Source organism: Felis catus, chromosome C1 (assembly GCF_018350175.1).
Source record: "Felis catus isolate Fca126 chromosome C1, F.catus_Fca126_mat1.0, whole genome shotgun sequence".
Lineage (NCBI taxonomy): Eukaryota > Metazoa > Chordata > Mammalia > Carnivora > Felidae > Felis > Felis catus.
Window position 1 is genome coordinate 7,449,369 of NC_058375.1, and position 13,907 is coordinate 7,463,275.

General features: G+C 50.1%; 1 protein-coding gene across 1 annotated transcript; it reads left to right on the forward strand.

The window, feature by feature from the left end:
* The first annotated feature begins 2,605 nt into the window (after positions 1–2,605).
* LOC101096495 (centromere protein S) lies at positions 2,606–12,320 on the forward strand. The gene is made up of 5 exons (XM_003989482.6): positions 2,606–2,763; positions 5,376–5,499; positions 6,357–6,390; positions 9,829–9,895; positions 11,891–12,320. Exons 1-5 carry the CDS (start codon positions 2,713–2,715, stop codon positions 12,038–12,040), a joined length of 426 nt encoding a protein of 141 aa, XP_003989531.2. The 5' UTR covers positions 2,606–2,712; the 3' UTR covers positions 12,041–12,320.
* Positions 12,321–13,907: the final 1,587 nt, after the last annotated feature.

Below are 13,907 nucleotides of genomic sequence, written 5' to 3' on the forward strand. Positions count from 1 at the left end.
GAGCCGTGAGGTCATGACCTGAATTGAAATCGGATGCTTAACCACCCAGACGTCCCAGGGGAGAGAATTTTAAGCAGGCTCCACGCTCGGTGCAGAGCCTGACGCGTGGCTCAATCCCACGACCCTGGGATCATAACCTGAGCTTAAGTCAAGAGTCGGATGCTCAACCGACTGAGCCACCCAGGCGCCCCGGAGACTGATTTTTGAACCAGCAATTTGTAGTGCATTTATAGGGGGAATAAATGAGGACTGTTATTGAGCTAAGTATTCCTTGTACCCTATTTGATGCAGCTGAAAAGGATCCAGGGACAAATGTCCCTGTCTTATTTCTGGTGAGGGCGCAGACTCCGATGCCAGCCTGCGGACACTGGACTCTTACCACTTCCTGGCAGGCTAACCTCAAAGTTCTCTCCCCTCTGCGACCTTGTTCCCTCACATAGGAGATGGCGGAACCGCACCTACCTCTGAGCGCATCTGAGACCTAACCCAAGCGGGGTGCCTAGAACCCAGAGGCTAGTAACCCCAGGGTTAAGGTGAGGGGGGGGAAATCACCAGCAGTAAGACCCGCCTTGTTCCACAACGTGGCACAATGCTGACATCTAGTGGCCAGTTGACGTGGCTGGCTCTTTCCCGGGCAAAATTTTCCAAAGGAACATAGCCATTTTCTGTGACGTAATGCCTCAGCTCCAGGCCTTCCTCTTCAGACTCTAAAGTGCCCAGGTATTCCAGAAGCTGCTAGAATAATGTATTTTTGGCCCTGGGAAGCAACTGCTTTAAAATGAGATATCATGCAAGGTACAAAGCACAGAAACTGCCCAGGAGAAAACTGTTACTATTTCTTGTGCCCTTTGGTGAGGCAACTTAGGCCTTGAGACCACTCTCTGAAGTTAGTCCCATGCTTCTCACTTTATAAATGCAGGAACTGGGGCTTGGAGAGGTTCTGTGACTCACCCAGGGTCACAAAGCTTGTGAAAGGGGCCGGGCCCCAAACCCAAGGTCTGGGTCTAGGCTGGAGCTCCCCACCTGCTCCCAGCCCACTCCACACCCCCAACCCTTTTCTTTCCTGCTGGAGACCAGAGAGTTGCAGCAGCGGGGAGCAGGGCGACAACCGATGGGCAGAGCTCGGCCTGCTAAGGCACAGCTGCAGATCAGGGACATCCCGTGAGAGGCCTGCCCTGCATGACATTGGGGACCATCCCAGGGGACTGGAAACTGGAATTCTCTCCGGGAGCAATGGGGAGAAGAGGCCAGAGGCACCTGTCATCTCAGATGCAGTAGAAATTGACTAGGGGCACCTGGGTGGGTCGGTCAGTTAAGCGTCGGACTCTTGATTTCGGCTCAGGTCATGATCTCACGGTTTGTGGGATCGGGCCCGAGTCGGGCTCTGTGTTGACAGCACGGAACTTGCTTGGGATTCTCTCTCTCTCTCTCTCTCTGCACCATCCCCACTCGTTTTCTCTCTCTCTAAATAAATAAATCTTTAAAAAAATAAACAGGGGCGCCTGGGTGGCTCAGCTGGTTGAGCGTCCGACTTCGGCTCAGGTCATGATCTCACGGTGAGTTCAGGCCCTGCGTCAGGCTCTGTGCCGACAGCTCAGAGCCTGGAGCCTGCTTCAGATTCTGTGTCTCCCTCTCTCTCTGACCCTCCCCCGTTCATGCTCTGTCTCTGTCTCAAAAATAAATAAACATTAAAAAAAATAAAAAAAAATAAAAATAAATGAATCTTAAAAAAAAAAATAAACACAACCTTAACCCTTACAAAAAGTGTGAGGAGGTCCAAGAAGACGCTTTTCTCCCTGATGATTGCACCAAGACATTAGAAAATATATAACCAAATTAATTTCCTTTAAAAAAATTAGGGGCCCTGGGGCGACTGGGTGGCTCAGTTGGTTAAGCGTCCAACTCTTGATTTTGGTTCAGGTCATGAGTTCACGGTTCAAGCCCTGCACTGGACTCCGCCCTGATAGTGCAGAGCCTGCTTGGGATTCTCGCTCTTTCTCTTTGCCCGTCTCTCTCCCTCTCTCTCTCATAAAGAAGTAAATACATACATACATACAGAAAAATTGGGGGCCCTGGGGCACCTGGCTGGCTCAGTCGTGGAGCACGCAACTCTTGACCCTTGCGGCATCCTGAGTTAGAGCCCCATGCTGGGTATAGACATTACTTAAGGAAAAAAAAAACAACAATTTTTTTTTTAACTGGGGACACTTGCACTGCTGATGAGTGCCTTAGCCTCGGTTGTGTCACCTACTCACTGCGATGCTGAATGGACAGCAATCCAGCATTTGCCTGCGTCTGACTCGGTGACACTACTGTTGGTGACACAATTACAGAACGTTGGTGGATTCTGCAAGGTCTACGGAGCTTACGGCCCCACGTAACTCACAGTAAAGAGTGCCGCCCGACAACGCTGTCCCTACACACAAGCGTTCTTTCCAAGGGCTCGTGTGAGCCGCGAGCCAGGCGCAGAGCCGAGCGGAGCCAGGGGACCTGGACCGCCAGGTCCCCCCGCGCCTCGAGGTGGGAGCTCGGACCGCTGCGGACCGTCCCCAGAGCGGCCGTCAGGGGGCGCGCGCACACGGCGGCGTGGAACTTCGCGCTTTGTCCCCTCGCGCGGTCCGTCTCCGGGCGCCGCGGCGGGAAATCCGACGGGCTCCTCCCGGCCGCCGCCTCCTACTGCCCTGGCGCGCCTGCCTGGATCGGCCCGCTGAGATGGAGGAGGACGAGGCGGCCGAGGAGCAGCAGCGATTCTCCTACCAACAGGTACAGGAAAGCCGGGTCCCGGCCAGGCTGCGGGAGGACGGCGTCGAGCTGCTGGAGAGGGAACGGCCCCGAGGCCTGGCGCTTCTCGGGGCGCGTCCCCCGGGGCGGAGGGCGCGCTCGGGCCGCGTGCGCCTGCGCCAGCTGGGCTGCCGCGGGGGGTGCTGGGAGGCGGTATCCTCGGTAACGCGGGTCCGAGTCGCGCGGCAGCCTTCTTGCCCAGGACAGCCGCAGTCTCCCTTCTCAGGGGTGTTGTGAAGATGGGGTGTGAGCATTTGGAGGGGATTCAGGCCAAGCACGTAGCCTGATGCCCGGCACGTGGCCGCCGTGACTTGCGCGCTCCGTCCTGCAGACGCAGAGACGGCCTGCGAACCTGGGTGCGACGCGGGCCGTGCGGTCCCGGAGCCCATCCTTCCCGGGTGGGTTCCGGTCCCGCCTCCGCAGCCCGAGGGTCGCTTCGGCGCTGCGCGAGCCCAGCTTTCCTGTTTGCAGAATAACGGAGTAACAGTAACCCCCTCCCAGGGGCGGCCCTTCCTCTAATCGCCCCGGGAGTTAGTACAATGGGGCAGGGTCGCGGGAACCAACCGGAAAGCCCCAAAGAGATAAAAAGCCAGAACCAGGGCGGTATCCTCAAAGAGGGGGCACTCAAGAGACGCGAAGGAGCTCAGGGCGCGGGAGTTCCCTCCTGCCAGTGTTACACTTGAGCTGTTTTACCCACCGCCTGCCTTTATTTTGAGAAGTGTAAGATTTCAGGAAAAGTTGGCGAGAACAGTCCACTCTGCAGCCGTATGCTCCCCACCTGGATTCACCAGTTGTTAGCACTTGGCTGTGTCTGCTCCTTTGCTCTCTTTTTTTCTGACTCATTTGAGATATAATCACAGATACCTTGACCCTTTCCCTGTAAGTTTTCATACTTTATAGTATGCTCTCCCGACCACAGGGGTATTCTGCATAATCTCAATGATCACACTCAGCAAATTTAATACGGATAAAATCCTATTATGTAATGTTCGGTCCACCTTTATGTTCCCGGTGTTCCAAAGCAGTTTTTTTTTTTTGTTTTTTTTTTTTCCTAGTGGTCTTTTTTTATTTCACCCAGGATCCAGTCAAGGAACATAAAGTGCATTTAGTAATCCTGGCTCTGATCTTCCCTGGACCGGTTGGTTCTCCATCCTCTTTTTCCTGACATTGATGGTTTTGAAGAGTCCATTGATGGCAAAGGTGTAGCAGGAGATAAAGTCTTTGAGAAGGGAGCTGGCCTTTCCATTTTTGTATTCTCAGCCCCGAGTACAGAGGCTGGTTCTCAGTGCCCAATAAAGAACCAGAGGCTGGTTCTGCGTGCTGACGAGATGAGTAAGGCCGCAGAGCTGGGCTGAGAAACTGGTGAGCAGGTTGAAGATCCCACCATTCATTGAACCAGCTGTTCTTGGCACTAGGTAGGTGGACGGTAGTGAACAAGACAGGGTCGTGCCCTTGAGGAATTTAGGGTCTAGTGGGTTAGCGTGTGCAGCATTGCAGAAGGCAGTTGGCCCCATCCAAGAGGCGTACAGAAGGAGAAGAGACATTAAAAAACTTCCTGGAATGTTCGGAAGGCTTCCTGTCCTGTTCCCTGAACCTCCCCCTGCCCCACGCATACCTAAAAAAGATGACCTGGGAAGGTCTTTATCCCTCCCCGGGTGATGGTCCCTTTGTCTCCTGCCAGAGGCCTCAACTTCCTAGTCTTGTGACCTCTGAAACTAAGGAAGGTAGTTGCCCTTGCTTATCTGCCTGGCCTCTACCCGGGTCCCGGGTCCTCGGTCCTCGACCCGTGTTTCTGCGGTTCCTCCTCATCTTGTCTCAGCTGTGAACACTTGCTGGTAGGGTTGATGCTGTCTTGGCTTCAGCTGTCCCCATGTCCAGTTCAGTTCTGTCTCCACCATAGAGGAGCACACCTAGGGGCTCAAGAAGTTTGCTGACATGAGACTGAGATCTTGGCTTAACTTTGTTTTGCTTCTTTGCTCCTCTGCCTGGGAAAGATATGTTACTCAGTATCTAAAAGGGTTGCTAAGGAGCAGTGAGGGTCCTGGCGAGGTGGGCTAGCAAGCCAACAAATCAAGGGAGGCTCAGCCGCGCCCGCACAGGCCTTTCCCAGCCAGTCCTGAGCGTTTGTCTTTTGTCACACGCAGGCCCGGGGCTGGCAGAGACTGGCCGCAGGGGGATGGCATCGCCTCCTTTTTCGCTTGATTAACCCCTGTCTGGTTTTTCGTTGTTCCTCAAACGCCTGGCATGGGCCTTTACTCAGTAGGAACGTGGTCCCTGTTCGTGGACTACCCGAGTAAAGTCATGCAGATACTTTGCAAGTGCGAGTCCGACTTTTCTCCCCACTGACCTGCCATTGTAATTCCTTATCTTTACTTGACCTAAATCATAACCATTAACTAGGAAGTAATGTTTCTACAAGCCACACTCCAGAGGGCCTCATTAATTTATTAGTACACTTGAAAAGTCACTCAGCCATTATGGCAAGTGCTGAAGGAAGGAAGCGCAGCAGACCCTCTCCTTGGTCTTGATTTTCCAAGATGTGCAGAGCTCTTCTTTGCAACCTTACCCATGAAGTATTTTGATTTTCGCTTCAGAGGCTAAAAGCAGCCGTTCACTACACTGTTGGGTGTCTTTGCGAGGAAGTTGCATCGGACAGAGAGATTCGGTTCAGCAAACAAACCATTGCGGCCATCTCGGAGCTGACTTTCCGGCAGTGCGGTAGGAAGCCATGGCCTTCCTGTAGGTGTATAGGCATCCCAGAAGTTGCTTTTGCCTGGGAGAAACGTGTGGGTGGGTGCGTGCCCTGGCTTGTCATCCCAACAGATGGAGAACGTGATCATCAGGCATTATTCGTGAGACAGTTCTTTGCCGTAAAATTCAGATATTTTATGAAAAGAACTTTTTTTTTTTTCCTGTTACCTAACACTGGGTATTAACACCTTTGTTTTAGTTTTTAAGCTGCCTGGAACATTAGACATTCAATTTTTTACCTCATTGCTTTATAACATTTTTATGTCCACCGTGCCATGGTTTATTTGACAGCTGGGCTTATGACATTGGTATCTGCTTGACGTTAGAGAAAATTAATGTCCTCTCAAGCCCTAACTTGTAGCCAAATTTAAGATTAAAGGCCAGTTTCATGAAAGGAAGGGTGTAGCCACAATACCCCAATTATGACAAGGAGGCCATAACGAATAAAACTGCTAAAGGCTCCGGAAATGCCTCCTCTCACCTTTTTTTTTTTTTTTAATTTTTTTTTAAGTTTATTTATTTTTGAGACAGAGAGAGACAGAGCATGAACGGGGGAGGGTCAGAGAGAGAGGGAGACACAGAATCGGAAGCAGGCTCCAGGCTCTGAGCCGTCGGCCCAGAGCCCAACGCGGAGCTCGAACCCACAGACCGCGAGATCGTGACCTGAGCCAAAGTCGGACGCTTAACCGACTGAGTCACCCAGGCGCCCTTTTAAAGGGCTTGTTGCATTAGTCACTGTGCTAAACGTTCCGAAGTTCCACTTTCCCTCCTTCTGAAATAAGATTGAGATGAGGGTAGCTAAAGCACATCTTTTTCTCTTTCAGAAAATTTCGCCAAAGACCTCGAAATGTTCGCAAGGTGGGTAAAGAGGCTGGTTCTCTGATGCTGTATGCATTCACATCCCATTTGTACTCTCCACCTGCTGCTGTGTTTCAGGCGAGCTGTATGCAGTCTGTGTGTGCGTGTGGATTTTCCGGAGGCTCATCTCTAATCGTGATTCTGCAAGAATATCGCATCCGCTTTAATCACGTCCATTCAGACTTGATTTGGCCATTTTTTTGTTACGTCTTCCAAGCACTTTTTGTGCAAGAACCAGAGCCGTTCACGTGGCGGCTACAAAGATGTGCAGGGCAGCCCCGGACGGCGAATGTGCAGGGTGTGTGTGCTTTGCAGAACGTTTCCGCGGGACGGTGCGCGGGGGAGCCACGGCGCCCGACACCCACCCCGTCCGCCTGGCATTCACCGCCTTTGTCACCAGCGAGACATACGCTCCCTGAAAAGTGGGTGATTTGCTCTCAGCTGGTAAGCTTTAGCTTTTACAGGTGATTTACGCTCATCTCTTCAATTAGGACCTCAGGTAATTGAAAACAATTGGCAAGGAATTGCTTTTATGAAGCAGTTTGAATGACTGAGGCCGGAAAGGGCTAGAGCTTTCTAATTTGCTAGCACTTCTGAGTTGGTGCCAGCCTCTCCCGTACCCGGCGCTTTTCACCTTGCTCCCGTTAGCTCTGTGTTGCTCGGGTGAATATTTTGAATGAATTAAAGCAGTAGGTTCTTGGAGGGCAGACTCTAAATCTTTCCCATCCCTACGTGTAGGAGTCCCTAAAAACCGCTTAGCATCTTCGGCTTGGCCAACAGGGCTAAGATCATATTATGGAATAGTCATAGCTCATGTGGTTTATTCTTTGTTAATACGGGTGGTGGCCCCTTTCATGGCGCCCATTATCTCCTGTCCCCCGCCCGCAGCCCTCTCGTCTCCTGTGACACCCATTTATCACCTTTCCTTGCCATTTCTTTCCTTTTTTTTTGAAATACAACTTCTTTTTATTACAAAGCATGGCACAAAAATGTAAATAAGTAAGCAAATGAGTATTTAATTTGAACATGAAGATTATCGATAGAGAGTAGGGTTTCTCTGCCTCAGCACCGTTGACAATTTGCACCAGATCATTCTGGGTTGTGGTGGGGACTGTCCTGTGCATAGTAGGGTGTTTATTGACTCCTCTGACCTCTCCCTGGTAGATGCCCGTAGCGCGGCCCCCCGTTGTGACTTTTCTTGCCATTTCTGTGTTTGCTGTGGGAAAAGACCACAAACGTTTTTAGATGCTTCTATAAAATACTAGACATAAAAACGAAATTGGAAATATTTAGCATTGGAGTACATTGAGCTTTCAGGCACTCTGTGTTTTTATCACTACATCAAGGGGTTGATTTTTGGGGCGCCTGGCTGGCTCCCTGGTGGAGAGGGTGACTCTTGATCTCGGGGTTGTAAGCTCGAAGCCCCATGCTGGGGGCTCTTAATAATAAGCTTAAAAATAAGCTCTTAATAAGAAAGTGTCAGGGGAAGGACTCCCTAACTCTAACCATGCTTTAAAAAAAAAAAAAGTTGATTTTCTTTTGCTGGGTACTTGGTGAAGGGGGGGAGAGTGTTGTGTCTGTCACTTAGACCGTGAGTTCCCCAGGGAAGGACATCATGTAAATCGAGGGGTCTGGGTAAAGGCTCTCACGCTGTTCTTGTTTAAGTGAGCACGGCAGAGACGTCCTGACCAGGAGATGCCTCACCTTCCACGTGTCTGAGAGTGTCCCACAGCGCCCTGCACGCTCCCGCCACCCTCTGAACCCTGAGCCGACGCAAGTACAGATTTTCTTTGAAGACTCGGCCTTTGTCTTAATTTCACGCTGATCTTCATAATATTTCAGTTGGCCGTCATATAAAAAAAAAATCCCGTTTTAAAGTTTATCATGGGGTGAAATTGATATTCCCAGAAGGTTAGCTTCGTTTATCCTGTGGCTTTGTATTTTCCCTGTGGCCACTGTCTTCTAGAACTGTGAGCACCACCAAGAGTCAAAGGGTCTGTTTCAGGCCAGCCTACCTAGTCTAAATAGGCTGGTTGGGAACTTAAGCCGTATTTGTAACATTGTTTCTCTGAGAAAATAGTGCCTACATATGAAATAGTTTGCCTGTAAACCTTGGCAAGTTATCTCACAATTGAAGTTATGAGTTTCCTTTATTTAGCTTTGCAATCTCTAGTCACCTCATATTGTCGATGTGTTAAAGATGTAACATCTCGAAGAAGATAGATACTGGACAGTGAATAAATTCTAGGAAGACTTTGGGAATAGTCTTTACAACCTGTGTCGCTAAAAGTGTCATATGAAACGTCGCTGTGTAATCTTCTCTGGAGTAATTTTCTGGAGTCAGAGGTTTGATTTAGGAGAGTCTCTGATGTGCAGCGGCCGCCATCGGATATACCTGCCCCCACCCCCCAACCCATTTAGGGAAGTGGTAACTTTCAGGTGGTGCCAGCTAACTGGTGGAGTAGTGGGGGGGGGGGGGCGGGGGGCGGCGTCCTGGTGCTTGCGGCCCGCTAACTAGAGGTCGTCTCCTGGAGTGACACCGTCGGCAGAGGCGGCCGTGATGAGATGACGCTTGATGTCTGCACATTTAGCAGGATGGGGGGGTTCGGCCAAATACAGAGTAGAATTTCCGTGTGAGTTTATCGGTAGCGGCGCGGGTACCCAGCGAGGACGCCGTGTGTGCTGGTTGTTTGGGACACGCGCCTACTTGTTCCTGTGTACACACTTTCTCCTTATTTTTGGAGGAAGTTAGAAACGGCAAGAAGGGGTGTAACCAGAGCAGTAGGTTATTGACCAGAGCTTATCAGACCTATCAGTTTACCTATTGGAGCCAAGATACGAGGACTGGAATGAGAACTGGAGTCCAAGTCGTGAGCAAGACACAGACCCCAGTTGACAGGATGTTCTTTGTTCTAGCCAGGCTATTGTGGGGGGAGCGCGGTACCTCCCTGGTGGGGGTGGGGTATTAGGGGACATCCGTGTGAGCTTTCCCTGTGATTTCACCCTTGGAGAAGAGCCTCGGGAACTTGTATCTTTTCTTTGTTCTCCTTAGTGTCTGTTTAGGCGTAGGCAGTCTTTGTGTTGTGAGACTGTGCCGTTTTCTCTTTCCACTGAGAGTGTGCACATATGTGCTGCTTCCTCTTTCTGTGGTGTTCACTGTGACCGTGGTGCTCAAGCAAGTCCCTGCTCAGGCACCCGGGGCCTCAGGCGGAGGTGGACAGATGGGCTTCTGTTTTCCTTAGTCTCTTTATTTAATTGGTATCTTGGCTAAGTCACTTCACTCGTTTTTATGTCATGGTTGCTTAATGCATTTAATTTAAAAAGATGGGCTACTTAGAGATCCTTGCCGGTTTGGACTCTGACCATGAGCTTTTGGGTTTCATCAAAACTTGAAATGATACTAAACATTTTGGTGAATTGTTCCTGCCCTTTCTACAGACACGCGAAAAGAAGCACAATTAACACGGAAGATGTGAAGCTCTTAGCCAGGAGGAGTAATTCACTGGTGAGAGATGGATTTCTTTCCTCACTCCCCTTTCCCATCAGAATACATTATTCCCAATTAATCACTTGCAGCCATGAAGCGATTCCCCAGGGCACCTTGCATTAAAAACGAGAGATGGTTGAACCATTCAGGCCTGCCCGTAATTTATAGTCTCTCTTTCATCGTGATGGATCTCGCTAAGCCAATTTGGAATTTTCTAATCAGCACTCTCTGGGTTTCATAATTTGCCTTTTTCGTAACATCTCAAAACTTTGGCCCTGCCTTTCATTTACAGCATGATGTCAGAGACAGACCCCAGGCTAGAGTGTATGGAGACAGTTCCATTACGGTGCCCGCAAGTCTGATGGGCCAGGTGTGGAAGGAGTGTCCGTACGGCTGGGACGGGCAGAAAACTGAGCACGTTGTCTGTCTTTTCAAAGAAATCCAGAAGTCATCTCGACCAGGCCCTCCTTTCACGGGTGATGCTGTGATCATCCCAGGCCGGTGGCCCAGGGCAGATCCAGGGCATCTGTGAGGTTTTATGACCTAGTTTAATTCCCGCAGTAAAAATACTTTACTGTGAGCTCCACCAGGGCGGGGGTTTTTATCTCTGCTCCATCTGCCGTGCCTAGAATAGAGCCTGGCGCACAGCAGGTGCTCAGCAAGTAGTTGTTGAATGAGTTTGTATAGCAGTTGACAGTTTACAGGGGACTTTTATAGATGTTATTTTACATGTATTATTTACACCTCACAACCACCCTCTGAGGGTCTTTAAGAACAGGATTTATTAGCCCGGTTTTACAGGGGAGGCAGCTGGAGTTCAGTAACTTCCCAGAGCTGAAAACGAAGCTCTCTGGTTGATAGCTGAGCCCTAACCTTCTGGCCCAGGATCTAGCGCTGTTTCTACCCGGCTCTCTTTTCCCCCTCTGCTCTTCTAATATTCTCTCTTTAAAGTTTAAGTCAAGGTTAAAGATGATGCGATCCCTAAGGAAAATAGCTAAGGTGACTGGCAGTGCTGTGTGTCAGTGGGAAAGACGCTCCTCTCTGTCCGTAAATTCGGTGCGGGTCAGAGCTGTTCGTGGTCTGTTTCAGTGGGCAGTTTCTACCTTTTGCAAAGGACTGGTCAGTGCCAGTGACCTTAGAATATTAATTGGGACGTTATCTGTTTATTGCACATTTGTTTACCTGCAAATATTATTTTTATTTTGGACTCTTAATTTTTTATTTCATCTGACAGGGTTGCAGCTAAATTTAGGCATTTGACGAAATGCTCCCGGAGGGCAGGGACCCCGTGTTCTGTACCTTCTGCCCCTACTATCTGGTGCATAGTAGCACTCAGTAATGTCAGTTGGCTACATTTAGGGGGGTGTTGGCTGTACTGGGGTTGGTGTAGAGTATATTTAGGACTGGCGTGCCTTCTGCAAGTTCCACTTTTTTTTTTTTAATGTTTGTTTGTTTATTTTGGGGTGGGGAGGGGCAGAAGGGCAGAGAGAAAGAGAATCCGAAGCAGGCTCTGGGCTGAGTGGAGGGGCTCAATCCCACAACCGTGAGATCATGACCTGAGCCGAAATCAAGAGTTGGACACTCAACTGACTGAGCTACTCGGGCGCCCCAAGTTCCACATTTTAACTCTTCCGATTATTCAAGGAGCTCCTTCCTACCTGTTTGGTGGGAGTGTGGGCAGCAGTCGGTTGATTTTCGTAGTTGATTACTTCTTCCAGAAAAAATGGAAGGAAGGTAACCTAGGCTTGTTTCACTCTAGGAATGTAACCCAGGCTTTCACTCTAAGGAATGTAACCCGGGCTTTTCCACCCAGATTCTTAGGGTGGGAGTGGTTGGGAGGGATGTAGATTCCCACTGCCTCCCCCAGACTTATAAAATGGCACAACCAGATAATGTATTTCTTCCTCCCTCCCCCCTTCCTCCTTCTTTCCTCCCCCTTCCCCCCTTCCCCTTCCTTCCTTCCTTCCTTCCTTCCTTCCTTCCTTCCTTCCTTCCTTCCTTCCTTCCTTCCAGCTAAAATACATCACAGAGAAAAGCGAAGAGCTGGCACAGTTTAACTCAGAACAAAGAGCAAAAAAGAAGAAGAAATTAGAGGAAGAAAACCAAAAACCAGTGGAGCCAGCAGAGGCTGCAGCAGCAAAAAAGGACAATTCAAGTCTGTAGCTGTCACTGGCAAAGGCAGCCTTCAGCAGGGAGGGTTGCCAAGAGCTTGCGTTGCCACAAAGGGGTTTTCCAAGGGATCAGTAGAGATTAAAATAAAAAGGCTAAGAGGCTTGCTGGGCTGCTTTCTCAGAGTCATTGGCTGCCAAAGCTGGTGTCAGAGAGACCGGAAACTCTCCGGCAAGATACTCCCGTCTCTCACCCTCCACTAACACGGGAGGGTTTGAGTGGCAAAGATTGGAAGTTGTATCTATTGCTAATAAAATTGTGTCAGCAGCTTAAATGTAGTCAGTTTTTTCAAGCAAAAATGTTATTCTTCTGTGTAATTTTTCAGACTGACAGTCCCTGAAAGATGAATACAGCTCTATTTATTTAGTCCTTTTGACCACCAATATAGCTTTCAAACCTGGGTCACTTGTGACCACAAGGCAAATGTGATATTTGGAAATTGTCTGTGTTACTTTTTATGGATGATTTTCTCCAGAACACACTTGATGCAACTTTTCTCTGGGTTATTTTGTAATTTAACTATGGTTCTGTGGGCCGGAAGTTTTGCTGGAGAGGAAAACCTGGGCTCTTCCCAAACACTTCCGTGTGTCGTGCTCTGGGTCAGTCTGTGAGGGCTGGTCCTCCCAGGGGCCCAGTTCCGCTGTCTTCTCTCCGGGGTGTCTGGGAGGCCCAGGGTGCGCATTTCCCCCCCATGGGGCAAGAGGGGGAAGAGGAGGGGCAGCGTTGGCAGAGGCCGTTCTGTGTGCCAGGCTGTCCTGGAGGCTTCCCATAGGACGTCACCGCATTTTCGCGGCCTTACAGGGTGGATCTCATTATCCCCATTTTACTGACACGCAGACCGAGGCTCGAAGAGGTCAGCCAGCTGCCCTGCTCTATGGATCAGAGGCAGTGTTCACACTGGGGGTGCTGACTAAAGAGGGGGCAAGAGAGATCCGGACACGCGTTCTGGATAGAATTTATACCACCCGTACTAAATATGAGCAAAAGACACCCCAAAGTTTGGCTCTCAAGGGGTGGTGACAGGCTGTGGTCACAGCAAAGCACTGAAATCAAGCTTCTCGGCATCAGGCTCTGCAAAGGACGAATTATTTCATTTCTGGAAACGACTGTGTGTCACGTCGGAGAAAAGGGAATCCTAAGGCGTTCCATCGTTAGGTCGCATTCCCTCCCAGATCCGTATGTGAGCAGCTTCATTTCCGGAGAAGCTCTCTGGAACTGTGCGTCAGGAGAGGCCGGACACCGGACGCCATGGACTTTCCAGAAGTCCACAGACTTGGATTTGCATCCTGGGTTTGCAACTCTAGTGGCCGTGTGACATTCTGTGGCTTTGTGTTCAAGTGCAGTAGGGTCCCCTGTACTTTGCAGCGAGGTTGTAGGTGACAGGAAGAGGAAGGGGGCAGCACTGTTACTATGGGTCTCGTGTTTCTGGATTTCTGTAGCTCTCGAAACCCGGGACGCTCACGATTGGAAGTGGTGAACTCTGTGCGCCACGGGCGTCCTGTCTCTGGTTACCGGCTTGGAGAGGGCACCTGGGGGCTGGCATGGGTGTTTTGATGGGAAATTTTCTAGCCTGGTTGTAAAATTGACTTGATGTTCACGGAATCTTTTGGTTTATTTCGCATCTTTCACGTGTGACCTGCTTATACTGCAGGTGAGTACATTTTTCAGGGCTCGCAACACAGGAGCCGACAGACTTTGTAAAGAAGAGCTGACTCCATTTCCTGTGTTCTCTTGAGCTGTCTCTTCTCCACTGCATGTCAGATGGGGTCTTGTTGACTCTGGAATGTCCAAAGTGATGCCAGTCATCCTGTGTGAGTCCGTCTTTGGGGACACGTGGCGGAAAGGAGTTGCAGAGGGCCCT